The 25,363-nt window shown below is 39.0% G+C and overlaps 1 protein-coding gene across 6 annotated transcripts in view; it reads right to left on the bottom strand.

The window, feature by feature from the left end:
• Positions 1-391: 391 nt before the first annotated feature.
• LOC139749096 (glycerol kinase 5) overlaps positions 392-25,363 on the bottom strand; it is an 87,205-nt gene continuing 62,233 nt past the window's right edge. For all 6 annotated transcript variants that reach the window (XM_071662646.1, XM_071662643.1, XM_071662641.1 and 3 more), the window contains exon 13: positions 392-25,362. In XM_071662646.1, the coding sequence (XP_071518747.1) occupies positions 25,190-25,362 (173 nt within the window). In that variant the 3' untranslated portion in view covers positions 392-25,189. The remainder of the gene's footprint in view (position 25,363) is intronic.

Genomic DNA, 25,363 nt, shown 5'->3' with positions numbered 1-25,363 from the left:
ATATATATATATATATATATATATATATATATATATATATATATATATATATATATATATATATATATGTATGTATGTATACACTGAGATGTATAGGTATGTATATGTGCTGTGTGTGGATGTGTATGTATGTACATGTGTATGTGGGTGGGTTGGGCCATTCTTTTGTCTGTTTCCTTGCGCTACCTCACTAATGCGGGAGACAGCGACAAAGCAAAATAATAAAAATAAATAAATAATATATATATCTTTCTTTTTTCTTTCATACTATTTGCCATGCCCCGCATTAGCGAGGTAGCGTTAAGAACAGAGGACTGGGCTTATGAGGGAATATCCTCACCTGGCCCCCTTCTCTGTTCCTTCTTTCAGAAAATATATATATATATATATATATATATATATATATATATATATATATATATATATATATATATATATATAGATATATATATAATTTGTTTATGGATGGGGTTGTTAGGGAGGTGAATGCAAGAGTTTTGGAAAGAGGGGCAAGTATGCAGTCTGTTCTGGATGAGAGCTTGGGAAGTAAGTCAGTTGTTGTTCACTGATGATATAGCGCTGGTGGCTGATTCATGTGAGAAACTGCAGAAGCTGGTGACTGAGATTGGTAAAGTGCGTGAAAGAAGAAATCTAAGAGTAAATGTGAATAAGAGCAAGGTTATTAGGTGCAAATGGGTTGAGGGACAAGTCAACTGGGAGGTAAGTTTGAATGGAGAAAAACTGGAGGAAGTGAGGTGTTTTAGATACCTGGGAGTGGATTTGGCAGCAGATGGAACCATGGAAGCGGAAGTGAATCATAGGGTGGGGGAGGGGGCAAATGTTCTGGGAGCGTTGAAGAATGTGTGGAAGTCGAGAACATTATCTCGGAAAGCAAAAATGGGTATGTTTGAAGGAAAAGTGGTTCCAACAATGTTGTATGGTTGCGAGGCATGGGCTATAGATAGAGTTATGCAGAGGAGGGTAGACGTGCTGGAAATGAGATGTTTGAGGACAATATGTGGTGTGAGATGGTTTGATTAAGTAATAATAGGGTAACATAGGTGTGTGGTAATAAAAAGAGTGGTTGAGAGAGCAGAAGAGGGTATTTTGAAATGGTTTGGTTACATGGAGAGAATGAGTGAGGAAAGATTGACCAAGAGGATATATTTGTCAGAGGTGGAGGGAACGAGGAGAAGTGGGAGACCAAATTGGAGGTGGAAAGATGGAGTGAAAAAGATTTTGAGTGACTGGGGCCTGAACATGCAGGAGGGTGAATGGCATGCAAGGAATAGAGTGATTTGGAACGATGTGGTATACCAGGGTCGACGTGCTGTCAATGGATTGAACCAGGGCATGTGAAGTGTCTGGGGTAAACCATGGAAAGTTCTGTGGGGCCTGGATGTGGAAAGGGAGCTGTGGTTTTGGTGCATTATTACATGACAGCTAGAGACTGAGTGTGAACGAATGTGTCCTTTGTTGTCTTTTCCTAGCGCTACCTTGTGCACATGCGGGGGGGAGTGGGTTGTTATTTCATGTGTTGCAGGGTGGTGATGGGAATGAATAAAGGCAGACAGTATGAATGATGTACATGTGTATATATGTCCGTGTGTGTATACATGTGTATACGTTGAGATGTATAGGTATGTATATTTGCGTGTGTGGACATGTATATACATGTGTATGTGGGTGGGTTGGGCCATTCTTTTGTATGTTTTCTTGCGCTACCTCGCTAACGCGGGAGACAGCGACAAAGTAAATTAAATAAATATATATATATATATATATCATTATTATTATTATTATACTCAATTGCCATCTCCCGCATCAGCAAGGTAGCACAAGAAAACAGACGAGGCATGGCCTAACCCATCCACATATACACATGTATATACATAAATGCCCATACACACACATACACTTACATATACATTTCAACATATACATACACAGACATATACATATGTACACATGTATATATTCATACTTGCTGCCTTCATCCATTCCTGTTGCCATCCTGCTATACATGAAATAGCATCCCCCCCACTCCAGCAAGGTAGCGCCAGGAAAAGACAAAAAAAAGGCCACATTCGTTCATACTCAGTCTCTAGCTGTCATGTGTAAAGCATCGAAACCACAGCTCCCTTTCTACATCCTGGCCCCACAGACCTTTCCATGGTTTATCCCAGAGGCATTGGGACAATACTTGCAAGGAGGGAGTGCAAATGACTGAAAGATGTACAAAAGAAAGTGGCAGGAGGTCAAGAGAAAGGTGCAAAGGTTGAAAAAGGTTGATAAAGATAGCATCATTAAATTTTAGGGAGAATATAAAGATGTTTTGGAAGGGGGGTAAGTAACGTGCGGAAGACAAGAGAACAAATGGGAACATCGGTGAAGGGGGGAAATTGGTGAAGTAATAACAGGTAGTGATGAAGTGAGAAGGAGATGGAGTACATATCTTGAAGGTTTGTTGAATGTGTTTGATGACAGAGTGGCAGATATAGGGTGTGCTGGTCGGTGTATGTGTGTGTGTGTGTGTGCAAAGTGAGAGGGTCAGGGAGAATGGTTTGGTTAAGATAGAAGAGGTAGTGAAAGCTTTGCAGAAGATGAAATCTGGCAAGATGGTGGATTTGGATGATACTGCAGTGAAATTTATTAAAAAAGGAAGAGAATATGTTGTTGATTGGTTGGTAAGGATATTCAACATATGTATGGACCATGGTGAAGTGCCTAAGGGTTGGCAGAATGCATGCATAGTGCCACAGTGCAAAGGTAAAGGAGATAAAGATGAGTGTTCAAATTACAGAGGCATAAGTTTGTTGAGTATTCCTGGAAAATTATATGGGAGGGTATTGATTGACAGGGAGAAGGTATGAATAGAGCATCAGATGGGAAGGGCAGTGTGGTTTCAGAAGCGGCAGCGGATGCGTGGATCAGGTGTTTGCTTTGAAGAATGTGTATGAGAAATACTTAGAAAAACAGATGGATTGGTATGTAGCATTTATGGATCTGGAGAAGGCATATGATAAGATTGATAGATATCCTTTGTGGAAGGTGTTAAGGGTATATGGTGTGGGAGGTAATTTGCTAGAAGCAATGAAAAGATCTTACCAAGGATGTAAGGCATGTGTACGAGTAGGAAGGGAGAAGAGTGAATGGTTTCCAGTGAATGTTGGTCTGTGGCAGGGTTGTGTGATGTCCCCATGGTTGTTTAATTTGTTTATGGGTGGAGGGGTTAGGGAGGCAAATGCAAGAGTTTTGGAGACAGGGGCAAGTATGCAGTCTGCTGGGGATGAGAGGGCCTGGGAAGTGAGTCAGTTGTTGTTCGCCAATGATACAGCTCTGGTGGCTGATTTGAGGGAGAAACTACAGAAGTTGGTAAGTGAGTTTGGAAAAGTCTATGAAAGGAGAAAGTTGAGAGTAAATGTGAATGAGAGCAAGGTTATTAGGTTCAGTAGGGTTGAGGGACAAGCTAATTGAGATGTAACTTTGAATGGAGAAAAATTGGAGGAAGTGAAGTGTTTTAGATATCTGGGAGTGGACTTAGCAGCAAGTGGAACCATGGAAACAGAAGTGAATCACGAGGTGGGGATGGAGGCAAAGGTTCTGGGAGCAATGAAGAATGTGTGGAAGGAGAATGTTATCTCGAAAAGCAAAAATAGGCATGTTTCCAGGGATAGTGGTTCAAACCATGTTGTATGGTTGCGAGTCATGGAGGAGGGTGGATGAGTTATAAATGAAATGTTGGAGGACAATATGTGGTGTGAGATGGTTTAACTGAGCAAGTAATGAAAGGGGAAGAGAGATGAGTGGTAATAAAAAGAGTGTGGCTGAGAGAGCAGAAGAGGGTGTTTTGAAATGGTTTGGTCACATGGAGAGAATGAGTGAGGAAAGATTGACAAAGAGGATATATGTTTATTATTTATGTTCATTCATTATACTTAAATGCTGGCTCCTGCATCAGCAAGGTAGTGCAAGAAAACAGACGAGGAATGGCCCACCCACCCACATACACATGTATATACATAAATGCCAATACACGCACATACATACACATATATTTCAACGTATACATACACAGACATATGCATATATACACATGTACACACTCACACTTGCTGCCCTCACCCATTCCTGTTGCCACCCTGCCACACATGAAATAGCACACACACACACACATACACACAGCAAGGTAGCACTTTTATTCTTTTTTTCTTTCTTTCATACTATTCGCCATTTCCTGCATTAGCGAGGTAGCATTAAGAACAGAGGATTGGGCCTTTGAGGGAATATCCTCACCTGGCCCCCTTCTCTGTTCCTTCTTTTGAAAAATTTAAAAAAAAATTCAGAGGGGAGGATTTCCAGCCCCCCGCTCCCTTCCCTTTTAAGTCGCCTTCTATGATACGCAAGGAATACGTGGGAAGTATTCTTTCTCCCCTATCCCCGGGGATAATATATATATATATATATATATATATATATATATTTCTTTTTTTGCTTTGTCGCTGTCTCCCGCGTTTGCGAGGTAGTGCAAGGAAACAGACGAAAGAAATGGCCCAACCCACCCCCATACACATCCACACACGCAAATATACATACCTACACAGCTTTCCATGGTTTACCCCAGACGCTTCACATGCCCTGATTCAATCCACTGACAGCACGTCAACCCCGGTATACCACATCGATCCAATTCACTCTATTCCTTGCCCTCCTTTCACCCTCCTGCATGTTCAGGCCCCGATCACACAAAATCTTTTTCACACCATCTTTCCACCTCCAATTTGGTCTCCCACTTCTCCTCGTTCCCTCCACCTCCAACACATATATCCTCTTGGTCAATCTTTCCTCATTCATTCTCTCCATGTGCCCAAACCATTTCAAAACACCCTCTTCTGCTCTCTCAACCACTCTCTTTTTATTTCCACACATCTCTCTTACCCTTACGTTACTTACTCGATCAAACCACCTCACACCACACATTGTCCTCAAACATCTCATTTCCAGCACATCCACCCTCCTGCGCACAACTCTATCCATAGCCCACGCCTCGCAACCTTACAACATTGTTGGAACCACTATTCCTTCAAACATACCCATTTTTGCTTTCCGAGATAATGTTCTCGACTTCCACACATTCTTCAAGGCTCCCAGGATTTTCACCCCCTCCCCCACCCCATGATTCACTTCCGCTTCCATGGTTCCATCCGCTGCCAGATCCACTCCCAGATATCTAAAACACTTTACTTCCTCCAGTTTTTCTCCATTCAAACTTACCTCCCAATTGACTTGACCCTCAACCCTACTGTACCTAATAACCATGCTCTTATTCACATTTACTCTTAACTTTCTTCTTTCACACACTTTACCAAACTCAGTCACCAGCTTCTGCAGTTTCTCACATGAATCAGCCACCAGCGCTGTATCATCAGCGAACAACAACTGACTCACTTCCCAAGCTCTCTCATCCACAACAGACTTCATACTTGCCCCTCTTTCCAAAACTCTTGCATTCACCTCCCTAACAACCCCATCCATAAACAAATTAAACAACCATGGAGACATCACACACCCCTTCCGCAAACCTACATTCACTGAGAACCAATCACTTTCCTCTCTTCCTACTCGTACACATGCCTTACATTCTCGACAAAATCTTTTCACTGCTTCTAACAACTTGCCTCCCACACCATATATTCTTAATACCTTCCACAGAGCATCTCTATAACTCTATCATATGCCTTCTTCAGATCCATAAATGCTACATACAAATCCATTAGCTTTTCTAAGTATTTCTCACATACATTCTTCAAAGCAAACACATGATCCACACATCCTCTACCACTTCTGAAACCACACTGCTCTTCCCCAATCTGATGCTCTGTAAATGCTTTCACCCTCTCAATCAATACCCTCGCATATAATTTACCAGGAATACTCAACAAACTTATACCTCTGTAATTTGAGCACTCACTCTTATCCCCTTTGCCTTTGTACAATGGCACTGTGCACGCATTCCGCCAATCCTCAGGCACCTCACCATGAGTCATACATACATTAAATAACCTTACCAACCAGTCAACAATACAGTCACCCCCTTTTTTAATAAATTCCACTGCAATACCATCCAAACCTGCTGCCTTGCCGGCTTTCATCTTCCGCAAAGCTTTTACTACCTCTTCTCTGTTTCCCAAATCATTTTCCCTAACCCTCTCACTTTGCACACCACCTCGACCAAAACACCCTATATCTGCCACTCTATCATCAAACACATTCAACAAACCTTCAAAATACTCACTCCATCTCCTTCTCACATCACCACTACTTGTAATCACCTCCCCATTTGCGCCCTTCACTGAAGTTCCCATTTGCTCCCTTGTCTTACGCACTTTATTTACCTCCTTCCAGAACATCTTTTTATTCTCCCTAAAATTTAATGATCCTCTCTCACCCCAACTCTCATTTGCCCTCTTTTCCACCTCTTGCACCTTTCTCTTGACCTCCTGTCTCTTTCTTTTATACATCTCCCACTCAATTGCATTTTTTCCCTGCAAAAATTGTCCAAATGCCTATATATATATATATATATATATATATATATATATATATATATATATATATATATATCGTTTATTATTTATTTTGCTTTGTCACTGTCTCCCGCGTTAGCGAGGTAGCACATGGAAACAGACGAAAGAATGGCCCAACCCACCCACATACGCATGTATATATACATACACATCCACACACGCACATATATATACCTATACATTTCAACGTACACATACATATACATACACAGACATGTACATGTATACACATGTACATAATTCATACTTGCTGCCTTTATTCATTCCCGTGACCACCCTGCCACACATGAAATGACAACCCCCTCCCCCAGCATGCGCGTGAGGTAGTGCTAGGAAAAGACAACAAAGGCCACATTCGTTCACACTCAGTCTCTAACTGTCATGTATAAAGCACCGAAACCACGGCTACCTTTCCACATCCAGGCCCCACAGAACTTTCCACGGTTTACCCCAGACACTTCACATGTCCTGGTTCAATCCACTGACAGCACGTCGACCCCGTATACCACATCATTCCAATTCCCTCTATTCCTTGCATGCCTTTCACCCTCCTGCATGTTCAGGCCCCGATCACTCAAAATTTTGTTCACTCCATCTTTCCACCTCCAATTTGGTCTCCCACTTCTCATTCCCTCCACCCACAGTCTGACACACATATCCTCTTTGACAATCTTTCCTAACTCATTTTCTCCATGTGACCAAACCATTTCAAAACACCCTCTTCTGCTCTCTCAACCACACTCTTTTTATTACCACACAATTCTCTTAGCCTTTCATTACTTACTCGATCAAACCACCTCACGCCACATATTGTCCTCAAACATCTCACTTCCAACATCCACCCTCTTCCGCACAACTCTATCTATAGCCCACACCTCGCAACCATTTAACATTGTTGGAACCACTATTCCTTCAAACATACCCATTTTTGCTTTCTGAGATAATGTTCTCGCCTTCCACACATTTTTCAACACTCCCAAAACTTTCGCCCCCTCCCCCACCCTGACTCACCTCTGCTTCCATCCACTGCCAAATCCACTCCCAGATGTGTAAAACACTTCACTTCCTTCAAGTTTTTCTCCATTCAAACTTACCTCCCAACTGACTTGTCCCTCAACCCTACTGTACCTAATATAACCTTGCTCTTATTCACATTTACTCTCAGGTTTCTTCTTTCACACACTTTACCAAACTCAGTCACCAGCTTCTGTAGTTTCTCACCCGAATCAGCCACCAGTGCTGTATCATCAGTGAACAACAACTGACTCACTTTCAGAATTAGCAAGGGAGTGCTAGGTACATGAGAAGAAAGGCCACATCCACTTACATCCATTCTCTAGCTATCATGTAATGCACCGAAATATAGCACAGCTCAACATCCACATCTACAGACCTTTCCATGGTTCATCCTGGATGCTTCCCATGCCTTGATTCAGTCCATTAACAGCACGTAAGCCCTAGTATACTACATTGTTCCAATTCACTCTAACCCGTGCACGTCTTTCACCCTGCTGCATACTCAGGCCCTGAGTGCTCAAAATCTTTTTCACTACACCCTTCCATCTCCAATTTGATCTTCCTGTTCTTTTTCCCATCAATTCTGACACATATATCCTTTTTGTTTCACTCCATCCTTCCATCTCCAAATTGGTTTTCCCATTCTCCTTTTTCCCATCAATTCTGACACATATATCCTTTGTGTCAACCTTTCCTCACTCATTCTCTCCATATATCCCAAACCATTTCAGCAAACCTTCTGTTATTTCAATGACATTCTTTTCATTTCCAAATATCTCTCTTACCCTTACACTGCTCACTCAATCAAACCACCTAACACCACATATTGTCTTTAAACATTGCATTTCCAACCCATCCACCCTTCCTTGCACAACCTTATTATAGACCATGCTTCACATCCATATAATATCTTTGGGACCACTATTCCTTCAAACATACCCATTTATGGCCTCCCATATAATGTTCTCTCTTTCCATACATCCTTCAGTGCTCCCAGAACCTTTGCCCCCTCCCCAACCCTACGACTTACTTCCTGCCCAAGGAGGTTCTATCTTTACAAGGCTCCTGCAGTACTCATGAAGCTGGCCGTACTGACTGCTTGGGACCACAGGTAATAGTGTTGTGATGTATGAGCAGCTATGTATAGAGAATGCAGTATGAGTAGTCAGTGCTCTGTGATTTCTTTATGGTAGCTGCATCATGGTCATGAAGGGTCTTGGGATATGCTGTAATGGTGTTTATAGTGTTGTGATGTATAATATCCAGTGTAGGTAGACAGGACAGTGTGATTAGTGTATATCTGGGAAGTGTGGTTTTGATGGGTGTATGTCTGGTGAGTTGGAGTTAACAACCAAGTTCGGGGGTTGGATATTTAGTGCTTGCACATTGAGGTGGGACAGTAATAGTAGGATCTTTGCTTCATTGTGAGTGGGGTTTTGCATTTGTGCTTACTAGACATCCAGTGATCATTCTCAGACCAGCTTTGCCTGCTTGAACCTTTAGAAAGGTCCTGAGTAACACCAGGACTCTTTTAGAGAAATTGGTCCTGGGTAAAAATAAATTATATATACCTTATCTTCCTGCCCCAAGAGTCCTTTCTGTTCTCATGAGGCTCATGCAACACTCAGGAAGCTGGTCATATTCACATGATAGGACCACAGGTCATAAATTGTGATGGGTGTACATCTATGTGCAGAAATTGCAGGGCAGCTGAGTTGTAAGTGCTCAATATCTTTATGGTAGTTGCATGATGGGCATGAAAGTTCTTGAGATGTGCTGAAATAGCATTTGTAGCATTGTAGTGATGGGTGTCTATCTGGGGAGAGTGGTTTCTAATGGGTATATGTCCAGAGGGTTGGAGTTTAAGACCTGAGTTAGGTGGATGGGTTACTTCAGTGTGTATGTGTTTTGTCAGTGTTATTTGTTAGGGTTGGGGGTAAGGGGATCTGTGAGCAAAAGTTATTGAAATGTGAAGCAGGGATATGATTTTAATTTCTAGGGGGGATAAATAAGTCAGTTATAAAGTAGGTTTGGTTAAGAGGGATCAATGCTGCTGCACAGAAATGAGTGACGAGCATGTTGAAATGCAGCTGTTTTGGGAGGATCTTTGTCTTGTTGTGAGGAAGTTGAGTGTTCGCAGTTCCTAGGCAGTCTCTGTTCCGAGTGCAGTTTTTTGTGTGGTCTGCAGTTCTGTTATATATGCTTTTGTTAGGGTGGAACAGAAGCAGACAAAGCACAATTTAGAGTGGAATGGGAGAATTGTGTTGATGGACTGGTGTGGGGAGTATGAAGATTGTGAAAGTGGGTGAGCATAAAATGGGGGCTTGTGAAATGACATATCAGGAGAGATTGAGTGTACAATAGTAAAAGGTGAAATTAAATTTCGTGGGTGAGGAATTGGAGGTGTTTAGGGAAGCACTCCTTCCATGTGTGAGATGAGTGTGTGGTATGCAGATGGTTGGAGCTAGACGGGTGAAAAAAGACAGAGGAGTGGAATGAGAAAGTCAAGTTGCTAGTGAAAAAGAAAAGACAGGTGTATGGGCATTTTATGCAGGGAAGGACTGTATAAGAGAAAGCTGCAGTGGCTGAAAAGGAAGGCAAATGAGATCTGTTGGAGCCAGTATCAGCAAACTTCAGGAAGAATAAGAAAATGTTTTGGAAGGAGGTACTTATGTGAGAAAAATTAGAGAGAGCAAAGGGAACATCAGTGAAGGGAACAAATGGGAAATTGGTAACAGACCAAAATAATGTGAAATATTTTGAAAGGTTGTTTAATGTGTTTCATGATGAGACAGGCAGATGTGGGATTATTCAAACACAGAAGTATGTGAAGCAAAAGAGTCATGGAGAGTGGTGGAAAGAGAAGAGATGGTGAAAGCAATGTTCAAGATGAAATTAGCAAAGTGGCTGGAATTAGTGGGACTGCATTTGAATTTCTTAAGAATGGGATTAATTGTGTTTACATTGATTAGTTTGGATTTTAAATATATGTACTGCTCATGGTGAGGTTCCTGAGGATTAGTAAAATCCTGTAAAGGGATGTTTGAATTACTGAGGCACAAGTCTGCTTAGTGTACCTGCTACATACACTGTGCGAGAGTGTTGGCATAGACAGAGCAACAAACTGAAGAGAAAAATGTGATTTCAGGAATGGTAAAGGTTGTGTGGATCAGGTATTTGCTTTGAAGAATCTGTGAGAGAAATACTCAAGAGGAAAAGAAGGACTAGTATGTGGCATTTAAGTATCTAGGGAAAGCATAAGACAGGATTGACAGAGACACTTTGTGGAAGGTGTTTCGAATATAAGGTATAGGAGGAAAGCTATTAGCAGCAATAAGGAGTTTTTGTCATGAGAGGAAGGTGTCTGTGAGTAAGAAGAGAGGAGGGTCATTGGTTCTAGGTTAAGGTGGGTCTGCGACTGGGGTGTGTGATGTCACCATGGATGTTTGATCTGTTTATGGATGGGGTGGTGAAAGAAGTGAATGCAAGAGTATTGAGGAGAGGGGCAGTCTGTGAGACGTGGAAGGGACTGGTAAGCGAGTGAGTTACTGTTTGCTGAAAACACAGTGCTAGTGGCAGATTTGAAAGAAAACCTGCATAACTGGATTCTCAGTTTGGAAATTTGTGTGAAAAGAAAAAGTTGAGAGTAAATGTGAATAAAATCAAGATTATTAGGTTTAGCAGCAGAAAGAGACATGTTCATTGAAGTGTAGTTGTGTGCTTAAATGGAAAGAACATGGAGGAAGTGAAGTGTTTTAGACATCTGGGGGTGGAAGTGGTGGTAAAAAAAGGACCATGGAAGCTAATGTATGCATGGGATAGGGTGAGTGAGGAGGTGCACTGAGGAATGTGTGGAGAGCATGTCTGATGATGAAGTAGTCCCAATGGTGTTTTATGGATGCAATGTGTGGGCTCTTGATCACACAAAGCATGAAATATGTTGAAAATCAATGTTTGAGGAGGGTTGATTGAATAAGGAAAGATGATGAGAGAGAGGTGTGGTACAAAGAAGAATATGCTGAAAGAGTTGAAGAGGGTGTGGTGAAATGGTTTAGACAAACATTGAGGAGAGACTGATGATGAAAGAATATGTCAGAAGTGGAGGGGAAAGGAGAAGGTGAAGACTAAACTAGAGTTGGAAGGATAAAGTGACAAGTATTAAGGGGTTGGGGGCCTAGTCATGCATGAAGGTGTGAGATATATATGGAATAGAGTAAATTGGACTGATGTGGTATACAAAGGGGCAATGTATAATCAAAGGACTGAACTAGGCACATAAAGCAGTTGGGGGAAACCAGGGGAAGGTCAGCAGCCTGTGTGTGTGTGTGTGTGTGTGTGTGTGTGTGTGTGCATGTGTTTTCAGTGTATCATATGTGACAGCTAGTGAGTGGATATGAGCAAATGAGGTTGCTCTTTATCTGTCTCTGGAACTACTTCACTTAAGGTTGAAACAGAAATGATCATGAAATATGCATCATAATGACTGACATTATCATTACAGGGATACCCAACTGAAAGCTGATTCACTAAAGAGCAATTAGCTTTTTTTAATTCTATACTGTGGTGGAAAATTGTCAATGTAAATGAAGTGGTTGCAAACATTTTTGTTTATGTTTGCTCAGCCAATGCCCTTCAACATATGTGGAGCACTCTGAGCCAATCAGCACTTAGCTTACTGTGCTTCCACCCTTTAAATGTGAATGGTCAATCTTTCACTCACTTCATTCATCATTTAACATAACATCCTTTACCCATGATATCTGGTACAAAATTTGCAAGTGGTAATGATGGTAATACACCAAAAGTGATAAGAACAAGTATCACTATGGGAGTGAAAATGGAAGTCCTCATAGGTAAAAAGTAATGCTGTTAGGAACATATCTCCATGTCAGACATGCTATAATGACATGATGGAAGATGATTTGTTGAAAGCTCTTTCTCAAGGAATGCATCTAAGGGGTATTCCTGTATTATCATCATTAGGGCAGCGAATTTACTCCCAGGGAAATGGGTGTATCTACCCGTGCCAGCCAGTGGGGCTAAGTTTAGGGACCCCAGTTCTGCAAAATAAATTCCCTAAAAAGGCACATGCCTATACCTATATGCTACAGAAACATCTTAAAGAATTGGTGAGTATTTTTTGTGATAAAGAAGCCTTAATTAATATGAGTAAAAAGAAGAAAGAATGACTAGAATGATGAAAATGGGAAGCAAAAGAAATAAACTAAGAGCATGTATGCATATACAGCTCAAACAATTTTAGATATAACGGAAAAGCAATTATTTACCTATCACAATACATGCATAATAATAGCCAACAACAACAACTTACTATTGCAAGCCAGCTGAATATGCATGCAACTTTATCAATTGGGATATGGCAAGGAACCTGGTAAGGAACCTGTATGACAATCGGGCTAAGTCACATAAATGATTTACTATGATTTCACAAACATCAACAGACACAGCCAACTGTGTTTATAATGTACATGTATCTGGGTGAATGCATATGTCTAAGAAAGATTCTACTGATCCAAAATTGATATAATGCTCAATGGTAATACAATGTAATAAGATATAATCGACATACTTTTTCTTACAAACTTGTATTTCATCACAGAGGAAGAAAGAAAAGAAAAACTGCCCTGTGATGAAAGTTTGAAGCGTGAAACTGAAAGAACATGAACAAAGAGAAGCTAGACAATTCTAAACTAGAAAAAAAAAAAAACTAGCCAACACTATAAAAGCTAAGTGACACTCATGACATGCATTTTACCATTGCAAAACATTAAACAAACAAAATGCTCAGTTTGTTTGGAAATGTTAGGGAAGACTATATGAGCCCTAGACAAAATTAAACAAATGAAGTTATAATCTTACTAATTTCAAGAAAAACACACACAACTATGTAAACAATAATATTCTTTTTACATATCAAAAATAAACTTTTAACTATAACAACAGTAACACTCACAGCTACTAACTTTCCTTTTATAAGCCTACAGCAAACAATCACCCTAGTTTCTACTTAAAAACATTCAAAAACAACAGTTCAGCCTAATATACAATATTCAATGTTGGGTGCTAATGATTTTTCACACAGTAAAGTCTCACTATTTCACACTTCAGTATATGGAATCTGAGATATTTCATACTGATGATGGCACAAAAAATATATTTTCTAATCAGAAAATTGAGGCAAAGAAAAAAACCCAGAAGAGTCAAAGGAAGAACAGTTGGATCAGCTCAGTCTGAATGAGTTACCTTCAAGCCTCGGCCATATGCTACAGAGATTTTGAACTGTCATGGTCCAACACTTCATGCTGTTGTGAATTTCATAACCCCAACAAAGCATTCAGCCTTGGTTTCTGCTGGGTCTTGTAAAAGAAAACATGAAATATGGCTCACATTACAAGAAATGCTTGAAACAGGGAGATGTGTTTATAAAAATAAATAAGACATAGTGGAGTATGGTGTGTTGAAGTCAACTTACTAATAATTCCGAGTATGACATTCTCTCAAACACTGGAGTGGGATATTACGAATTGTGGTAAACCGTTAATTGGGATTTGCAAAATCAAATTCAAAACACCATCAGAATTGCAGTGCATGATAACAGAGATATACATATATTTGAAGTGGCAGGCAGGGGATTTGAAGGGCAGGAAACTACGACTGCTATTTTGCAAACCTCAATATCAGAAGCTTGGTCCCAAGCATTAAAAAACAGTGAGAGTTTATTGTAATGGCTTCTCAATGGTCCTCTTATAATTTTAAAAGCAATGTGCAACATGGCATTTGGGTTGCCAAAAAAATTTACATCTTACACCATCTGGCTTAATCCACAACTACTTTAACCAATTAGTTTCCACAAAGAATGTACAAAACTTTAAGGACATCTGAAAGCAAACATGACAGCCAACATTTAGTACGGTAAGTTTTCAATATCCTGAATGATATTCAAAGGAGTTCTACTTGAAAAAGACCAAAAATGAAATCTTTAAATCTATGTCGTGATAAAAGAATATACATTTTTTATATATGATTAAGCATTTCTCATATTTTCATTTAATTACAAAACTTCAAAATCCAATGAAGCAAAAATAATACATCACATTTAAGTGCTAAATGGATGACACAAGCATTACAGAGCCTCTAAATACATTTATGGTTGTTGCACTCAGTTTAGTGGTGATATGCACAGAATAAATATCTGTGACAAGTTTGTCAACACTACATAAGCCAGCTGCTTAACCAGTAACAACACAGCTACATATGTAATTTTGTAAGCTGTTCAATGCAACACAGTTCAAGACTGCAACTGATATAACTTTCTTTTAAGTTACAATGAGAAAACCTGACAGTTCACTATCCACCATGGCAGAAGTAATCACCTCTGGAAAGTGACTATCTATCTGCGATGCAAGTAATTCTCAACATAGTTCAGTATTTATGCAATTTAAGGAAATTCAAGTAAAGGAACTTGACAAGGTTTCACAACATAAGAAATAAAACCTAGTCTTTTTTGTTGGTTAGTTTAGTACACAACTGAAAATGTATGGGGATCCTAAGCTTATCATACGACAGATTTTCTATACTCTTTTATGTCTCTTAATGATGTACCTTCTGTGTTGAGCAAAAATAAGCAAACATACAAACAACAACAAAAACTATTGAAAGTAGTTAATATGAATGCTCAAACAAGTTAATACAAGACTCAATACAGATACTGATGATAGGATTACAGAATAAAATAGACTGGAAAGAGAATACTGGGTGCAAAAGAGGTCTTGATTTACTGGTTCTGTCAACAGTAGCAACTGGTTTAATCGAAATTCTATAGATGCATTAATGTCAGATGCTATTTTGTACAACTGTTAGAGAGTAAGCACACAATATGAAAACTAAGTGCAATATTTGTAGAAATACTAGGGGTCCTGAGCATGATTTGAACTTGCACTGCAAGGTAAACAAATCAAATGCCTTTAAACATTATGCCATCTGTGTCCTTAAGAAAGAACCTTTTAGACACATTACCCCTTAACACTTCTCTCTTGTCATTCCATTGAGACTCTTTCTTCCAATTTAACTACTATAAAAGGGTTAACTTTATAATTTTGAGGGTACTACTACTAAAATATTTTGAAAAGAAACTATAGGAGCAAGTTTTGAACCTCAATCCTACTCGTACCGACACTCTGTTTAAGTAAAAATTCTAACAGTACTCTCATCTTAAACTTCACTTTAGTTCTTTCTGAGATAATGACTGATACTAACAGTACATAAACATTTCATAAACATTTCTTAGAATTGATTTCATGGAGAATTACAGTCTGGCTTTGGTGCTTGTTACAGAGCTGAATTATTATTTCCTATGTCAGCTGTAAGAGGCCTCCATAACAATTTATCCATTATGGGTGGAATTTCAAGCCTGAAAAATGAGATGCTCACCACAAGAAACCTAAACATGATGGGAGCATGCATTAATAGAAAATCAAACTAGCACCTAATCAATACGCAATGGATGGAAAATTTGTAAGCCTGAAAATGCTGACATACCAAGATAATAAGTTCAATATCATTAGGGAAATTCTTAGAATACCAAGGTTGTGCAGGAAAAAATGGTTGTAGTAACTCTGAACCTTTGTTGGTACCTAAGGTATCTTAATGATAACATGAAGCTACAAAGTCACCTATTTTGAATGAGGGCAGTGAACTATGTGTAATCTATAAGGTTTTTGGAAAAGTGGCCTTTGGTAGCCTCAAAATGACCATCACAGCCAACATGCTATAACTTAAAACCTTGTCAGGATGCTGAAGTAGCCAGACCTAAAATTTGGGACCTCTGGGAGCTAGTTTGGCTATGAAAGCATAACCAACAAATGCGACAACAAAAGCCTTTTAAAGCTATTGCTTTAAAAGGCTTACCACCTTGCCAGATTTAAAGTGTATCTAAATCCAAAATTTGGGGACTAGGTCCCATGGTTTGGTCATCAAAGGATAACCAACAAACACACAAGCACCCAAAAATAGTATACAGATGGTAGCTTAAAACCTTGTCCAAAGGCTGAAGTACCTACACATAAAATTTGGGGCCTCTAGGTGCTACGGTTCAGCTGTGAAAGTCACAAAAATTGCACTAATGCACACACTTATACACACTTGAAAATAGCCTTTAAGGCCAACATACAGTAACCTAAAACAGAGCCCACATTCTGAAACACCTACACCTAAAATTTGGGGCCTTTAGGTGCTATTATGAAAGAGTAACATAAAAATGCACACATACTTGAAAGATATTATATATGTAAGTGAGGTACTATGGGTGAGAACCAGACATGCAACACAGCAGCCAGAAATGTATTTGTTATACCATTATAATCTTAAAACTTCCCTCTTTTGAAAAGAGTACTGAGACATCAAGTTATGGTACAGATAATGTAGTCGATTACCCCAACTTTTTAAAAAGGAGAACAATTTCACCTTATCACTTAGGTAGACTGCAATGCATCACCTGCAGTTGAAAAGGAGACATCTTCACCCTCCTTACTGGTGGCCCAATTACTGCATAGGACAACAAATTCGGCACTCCTCAGCCAATCACCACCTGTGAGACATTTGCCCCTGATCAGTCACACTACAATGTTCCCTCCTGCTCACATTATAATCCTTTTACACAGTTTGCCACCATCACATGAATTACGTTTTGAAGAGAACAGAACAAAAGGGACTGCAAGTCACAGAGAACATATCTTGAGGATAACACTGATGGAAATAGACTCAGAGGATCCACAGTGGATATTGCTTAGGATGAGTGTTGCCTGCATACACATGGACGGAAGTAATGTCCTTATAGAAATGAGTTTGGAATCATAAGTTTGTTAAAGTATATTGGGAGGGGAGGGTATAAAGCTTTTCTTTTTCTTGTTGACCCTCTCTTCTGCTACTGTCCCTTAATAATGCAAGATGAACAAGCATGGTAAGCCTTTATATGAACACTTTTATTTGATAGTGCTAAATAAATAGTAAGAAGAGCAATACTTTCTACAGCTATCTTTCCATCTATGTCTCTGGCACCTGTTTCCACCTGAGACTTCCTCAAGGGGGTGGCCATGATAAAGGAGTCTCCATAACCCATGAACCCCAATGCCACTTCTTAACCTTTAGTGCCTCACCCTTAGGCTGCTAGTGGAGGCAATTCTAGCAAAGTGTTTGCAAAGACTCTTACCTATTGCTCTTACTGACTACTACTTAATGCTCCTGCTCAATGTTCCTACCTACTTTCTATAGCTACAGTTCCATATCCAAGTGCCTTTACTGCTAACATGTGTCAGTATTTGGAATCAAGTGTGAGAACTTCACAGGACACCATCCTGGAGAGAAAAAGTTTCTCATTCTCTAGTCAGTCTGTCTTGTGAGCTTAGATAGCATACCTAAATGCAAGAGAAGGTTTAGAAAAATACTTAGCTGAAAGCCATGGCAAAAACAGTCACTTTAAAGGTATCCTGTTGTGCATTAGGAAACCTCCAGCATGATGGTGATCAATGTCTTGGGTAAAGTAACCCTTAATAAGACTGCCGAGGAATGTGAGAGAGTTCTTATTAATCTCCTCCAAGGAATGGTTCCTTAGGAAGGTCAGAGTGGAAGCCACCTTTCTGGCATCATGAATTCTTAAATATAAACCAGTCTGAGACTCCAAAATTGGTCTTTAAACCAAGAAAAGAAGTTCCTTGCTGAAAGGGTTTTCAGGATTCCCAGATGAACAGAAAGGGACTCCCTTCAATAGCCTCCAGTGTTCTCAATAATTCTCTCACGAGATTAAATTAGGCATATGGGTGTTTCAAAACTTACTTTTTTGCCAAAATCCTAGACATTGCAAGAATTAGTAACTCTTCTATCCCTATATGATATCAAAGAGATAGTTCTCAAGAATACTCAGTGACACATCATACTGCCAAATACATTCCTCAGATGGTAGGAAACCCAAAAACTTGACAACTCCGATTTAGCTGCAATGGAAGCCCAACAGGTCTCCCCAAGAAGAAAGACCTGAGAAGCTTATCTCATGTAAGTCCAGACAGGTTATTCCAAGGCCAATGGACAGTAGTTCCTGATTGGCATTCTTGAATATGACAATCACATCAGTAGACAGTTATATTATGATAAGGTTAGAAAAGATTAAACAGTCTCTGAATTTCAGAATCTAAATCTTCAAAGATGAGTGAAAATATTTCTAGACTGACTGACACTACCTCTGAGTAAAAAATGACATCATGGAGCAGTTTCTTTGTTAAACATTCTCAAACTTACAATGTAACAAATTTGAAAAACATATATATGCAAGTCTTCAAACCCAGTGCTTGGTGCTGCAGTCCTGAACCCAGATTAAGATAGTCTAGGAAAACTCGGTGTACGATCTGAGGAAATTGCATATCAGTAGAAGAATCTGGTATGAAACTGTCTCTACAAAGATCAGTAAACTCAATAATATAATAGTTGAGAGGAACTCATCCAAAAGATTCCCTGAAGGAAAGAGGAAAAATTTGGTTTTCATGATTCCAATCCATAACCAAGGTATCAATTGCTACTGCACTTTTGTGGAACAAAGGAGCAACACAAGTTGATGACAGAGCATTTGTTTTGATAGCAAAAGATCTCATGAGGAACCATCCACACTGAAAGGAAACAAATGAACATTTCACTTCCTACTGACATTTCTGCTGTATTGGATACTGACTTGATATGGTTTTAACCCAAAAAAAGCAAGCTCCTTAAAGATAGGAAACATGAAGAAAAGTTTTTTATACATTAAGATTTTTTTTCTTTTTTAAGTAAGGGCAAGGATCTGCAAGAGCTACTGTCATGTTCATAAGAAAAAGAATCCTGCAACCTGAATTCAGGACATTTTAGATGAAGAATCATGAAGCCATAATCTCCCTTACATGAATTTAGCAAGAATTTTGTTCCTCTTCTGAAAAAACTGCAGCTACATGGCATTCTGACTCGAGGCATCCATCCTAAGTATCTACGAAGTTGGCGAAACTGTCCAATGTTGTGTGTCATGTGATGAGTATCCTTTTCTGGGTGCCATGTACTAGGTGTACTGTGTTGTGTGTTTGTAATGAGTAGTATAGGCCTTGGAAGTTCCTTATATCCACTAAACAGACTAAGAGTAAAAAAATTTCCTGGGTTAAGGTTATATCACATCTGTTTAACGCTTACAAGACCACACCAGTACTTTTATGATTTTTCCCTGTAGCAAATGTATCTGTACTTGTACAGGTTGCCTCTTCCTTTCCTCATTTAAATTGGAAGGTGCACTTTATTTGTATAGAGAGGTGCATTAAATCACAAGGAACTATTATTAGTGATGGAAAAAATCAAAAGAAGTCAGTTACCCTTTTAACACAATGGGTTAATATGTCTAAACTTGTGGGGACTCTATCTGTACTTGTACAAGATGCCTTCTCCTGTGGTCATTGAAAAAGGAAGGCATGCTTAATCATCATAAAGCATGCCTTATGTCACAAGCAAGTACAATTTGCATCAAGAAAGAATCCTTGTGTTAATTACCCATAAGCCAAGATGGGTGAAGGTTTGACTTGGCTAACATGCCAAATCAATAAGTCTGTGAATCAACAAATACAGTAAACCCTCGATTTAACGGATTTCAGATTTAACGGACCAGGCAAATAATAATGTACTGATTAATAATAATTTGAAATATAAAAAAATTTAAAAAATCTCAAATGCTGCACCATACAAACTTTATATCACACTTGTTTTTGGTAGCATGGGGTATACTCACTGTGTTTCAATCTCAGTCTACCTCAAGCTATTGTGCAGTCAAGTTGTATTGTGACTTTATTTATCAAATAATTTTGTAATCTTTACAATTCAAAATGGCATCAAGTGACAGAGGAATTAAAAGATAGCATGTGAACTGTATATTGTATCAAAAAATGGCCCACAGGTTACATTCAATGGACTTTTGGCATTAATGGACACCCCTCCCCCCAATTAGTCCATCAAATCGAAGGTTTACTGTATTGTTAATTTACCAGATATTTTTGTATTTCTCTAGGTTTTCATATTTCCTCATAACTAATAAGCTAAGATACTTTAAAGAATTTTTTTTGATAAACCTGTCCTGAGGACCCCCTAAATTTTCAAGGTTATTCCTTTAAAGATAAAAAAAATGGAGAAAGCATAGTTTACCCATAGGGTAACCTTTTTGCTTTGCAACCTTGCTATGTCACTGTATTAAGTTGCACAACTTATTTTTCCCAACAACTACCTTAGTCAACCATAAAACATTGCAGCGAGGGGTAATGAAGGAAGGGAGGAGGGAGTGGAGGTACAGTGGTGACTCATTAATATCTATGAATGAAATATACATAAAAGTAAAGAGAGAAGCAGTCTCTGTAATAGCATATATAGTGACCAAGGGACACTAAGAAACCATACAAATGTCATAATATCGGTAGATTGTTCAAAACAGGCCAGAAAATACCTCTGAAGAAAACTATTATTTCAGGGTTAAACTGAACATTCTGCCCAGGTTAGGAGTGCTGTAGGAGCAAATACTCTGAGCAACAGAATTGAGTTCCTCAGTGCCAATTTCTAAGCTTGAGAGAGAGAGAGAGAGAGAGAGAGAGAGAGAGAGAGAGAGAGAGAGAGACAGAGAGAGAGAGAGAGAGAGAGAGAGAGAGACTTGACCTGTACTCTAACTGGGAATATCCTATGGTTCTACAGCCCACCTACAGTAACCACCACCGAGGCCTGTGTTCCAAGAATTATGAAGTGAACACTTGTGACTGGCAGGTCAGCTAGCTGGATGACATCATCAGCAGATGGATGTTGCTGACTAGCAGATATGAGCTGTATGCTGCAGCTACTGAAAGTGGTTAGTAAGGAATGAGAAGCTTTTACCTTTTCAGAAGGAAGGGGTGTGAAGTTTCTAACCACAACGGATGTTACAGAATCTCTTAAAGCTCACGAGACAAACAATCCAGGAGAGGCATATAAAGAGCTGAATCAAAACAAATATAAAAGGATGCACACAAACTTCTCATGAAAAAAAGCACATTTCATTTTTGTAGCAGAAGGTTATCCAGGTTTTTCAGGAGGAGGCCCGAGTTCAAATTGGGAAAAATCAACAACCAGAATCTTCAAATGTTTAGAATGTAAAAAAAAAAAAAGAAAAAAAAAAAAAAATCAGTTATTTTGAAAGGTTATGTGTTTACCGTGCATCAAGCCATAAAAACCTTTTTAATTATTAACACACCAATAAAACACTACAATTCACTTTCAATTTTGATGATTATGCCTGTGATAATAAAAATTTCTTGTTTCTTGTTATTATATCCAATCAGAGCTTTCTTTTAAAGTAAACTGGGAAGAAACTGATATATTCTCAACTGTGAATGAGGCTGGAAATTCACACCTGAGAGCACCCTGATAAATTCCTTTCTAATTTCTATAACTATGATATGTGCCATGAAAAAAAAATGAAGTGAGATATAAAACAAACATCTACACAGCATTAAATGATATCATAATGTACATAACCTGCCTAAATTACTCCTGTGTAAGTGGCATAGGTAACATAACTCGGATGTCTGTTCTATCTATCTTTCTATCTACATCTCCGATGCCAGTACCCTCTAGGAAATCCCATCAAGAGGATGGCCATGGCAAAAGAGTCTCCACTTACCCCTGTCCTTGCATGCCTTCCCCACATATATGATTCTATGCATTCTTCCTCAAATTCTCTACCTCCATTTCTCTTCCACTATTTCCCCACATCACAGGTGGTTTTACACTCACACCAACCCCTTTAATCATGCTGGTGGGGGGCTTCCACTTGCACCATCCCCTTTAGCCATACTTCGATAGTCTTCCTTTCACACTATCCCCTTTAATCATACTATCATACACTCCCCTTGTGCATGTCCCATCTTGTACTCTTTCCACATGCCCAAATCACCAGAATGTATTACCTTTCACCCACTCTATCACTCCACAAATTCATTCCCTGCCATATCAGATCTCTTATATGCCCCCCTCATTACTTTCTTCATTCTATCTAGTTTACCTCTGGTTTCTCATCTGTCTATGTAGTAAAGATATTCTTCTTATAATCTGTGGTATGAGACAGCATTAACACAGCCTACCAAAATTCATGATTTATATAACTTACCTAAACTACTGTAAAGTATAAATCATGATTCTGTATGTGGCACAGGAAGGATTTATCTCAGCCTGCTGATGTATGTTCCTTGTGTTTCTCATCTATCTACGAATAATATTTTCCTTAACTTACATGGTATGATATAATATATACTTACATTGTATATCACGCTGTTATGTTGTACATAACTTTATTCTCTGAAAAAAGTATAAACCATTAATGTGTAGGCAGTATGGGTGGTATCTATCTCAGCTATCTGAAATTTGTTTTTGTTCATGTTTCTCAAAACTGCTCCCAGATGGCAGCACATAATGAAGTCTAGCAGACATTTATAGACCAGAGAAAGGCTGTCAGTTCTTGAAAGGAAAAATTTTTATCTGCCAAGAACTAAGCTGACTTATGGAGTTAACAGCAATAAATAGGTCACTGTGAAAGGGTTGATATATCATGTACACCAATAAAAATCCTCAACAAAAGACTTCAGTAAAAATATTCAAAGCAATCCATACTCTGGGCTTCCTTTTGTTACTCTAACATGCTTACGTTTTGATCACCAATTGATGGTGGTAAATCTCTTGGATACACACATCTATATGTATGTTTCTGATGGATGGCTAATAACAGCTTATTCACATGGTGTGTAATGTGTATGTTAAAGTTGTAACACCAAACCAGTAACAAAAAAAAGAGTAAGGCATAACAAAAGTTTAGTGTGAAGAAACAGTAGGGGGAATGACAACACACAAACTATATGGAGTATAATGTACTATCTATCTATCTAAGCCTATGATACCTCTCCCTAACTGGAAATCCCTCAAGGGGGTGGCCATAGCAATGGAGTCTCCATAACTAGTGAACTCCAGTGCTGCTTCTTAGCCTTTAGTGCCTCACCCTTAACAGGCCACTGGCAGAGGGCAACTCTGGTGCAGTGTTTGCAGAGGCTCCTACCTAATGTACATATCAAATGACTACCTCTACCAAATGGTCCTTCCTACAACTTCTACCTAATGTTTGTACCTAATGCTCCTACCTAAATGTTCTAACCTATCACTTCTATCTACTCCTCCTACCAATTCTGCCAAAATGCATAGTGCTTACAGCAGGAAAATCTAGAGTTACAAAGAGTGAGCTGTGCGAGTTTAGTGTTGTCAAGTGTTATGTATGACAAGGAGAGATTCTATGTTTGTGGACAGAATAATGTATAACATACTGTGCAACATTAAGAGGACTGCATCAAAACAGCTCCTTATCATACAGTATTTATAAGTAAAGAGCATACAAATGATCAAATCAAAGCCTTGGTGGAAAATAGGTTTTTGGAGAAAACTGAAACTACCCCTCCCTAGCAGTATAATACTCAATCACACAAACACATCTTCAACTGCTATCAAACATAACCATTAAAACAAATACAATGTATTGAATATTTCTGTACTCACAGTCTATTCACACACAGCTACGTTTCATGAGATTAAGAAAGTGTTACAAGAATAAGTATTAAGCATTTGTAGTTGTAATTTCTGTAGCATGTGATGATCACACATAACTATTTTATTTGTGCAGATAACTAAACAATCATCAAACAATTCTGAAGACTGTACCTTAATCTGTCTGATAATCACACACACACCTTTTTTCCTGTCTGTGAGATACTTATGGAATCCACTGCATATTTTCAAGAATTCTGGCAATAATGACTATACCCAATCTATATGAATAAAAGAGAATTGTGGACATCTGAAAAGCCTATACTTGAAAGCCTACTGTAAAAGTGAACTCAAAATCTATGTAACAGTTTGATGAACCATCGTAGTTCAGTACGATGGGTCATATTGACATACATAACAAGTGCCTGAACAAGGTAAAATGCTATGAATGGGAAGAGTGTTGGTAATATAAAATTATAAAAATATTGCTGCATCATATGATACACTGATATGTATCAAATTCTCCAGCCACTAAATAATTCTTTAATATATTTCAATCTGCTTGATACATTAGAGTTACCAGTTCAGTAAAGCATGTCATAAACAGCAATGCTTAAGAAAAAGAACATAGCACCAAGCAAAAAGAGAACCATGTTAGTTGCAATCTCATAGCCTGAGGAACCAGTCTCAGATGATGAGGTACTACCATGCCTTTTCTTACATGGTCCATCCCTGAGATTAATCCCACACACACAACATTTCATGCAATTCTTGGAGGTACTAATCTCATCAGTACCCTCATGCACTTCGAGTAAATCTGCAATGTTCTCGAAGTTGTTCTTTCCCACAGATGATAAAGAAGGCTGAGAAATTGAATCTGGGGTTTCAGATGAAGATGAGCACTGTTTATGAGGACAGTGATGACAAACACTGTTCTGAGCATGCTGATGACTACTAGAGGATTCCTAGGACTGGCCCCTGTTTAAACTGCTCTTTGTATGCCATTTAGTAAAGCGTTTAAGAGCTCTCTCCCATTCCTTCATTTGCCCAAGAAGTTGGGGTTGGAGGTCCATCTGTGGGTGGAAGACTCTGTCTACTTGCCGAAGGGGGATCAGCTCAGCACGGGACTTCCAGATGCC

Source organism: Panulirus ornatus, chromosome 6 (assembly GCF_036320965.1).
Source record: "Panulirus ornatus isolate Po-2019 chromosome 6, ASM3632096v1, whole genome shotgun sequence".
NCBI lineage: Eukaryota > Metazoa > Arthropoda > Malacostraca > Decapoda > Palinuridae > Panulirus > Panulirus ornatus.
The sequence above is the reverse complement of the archived record's forward strand: the minus strand, read 5'-3'. Positions and strand labels throughout refer to the sequence as shown.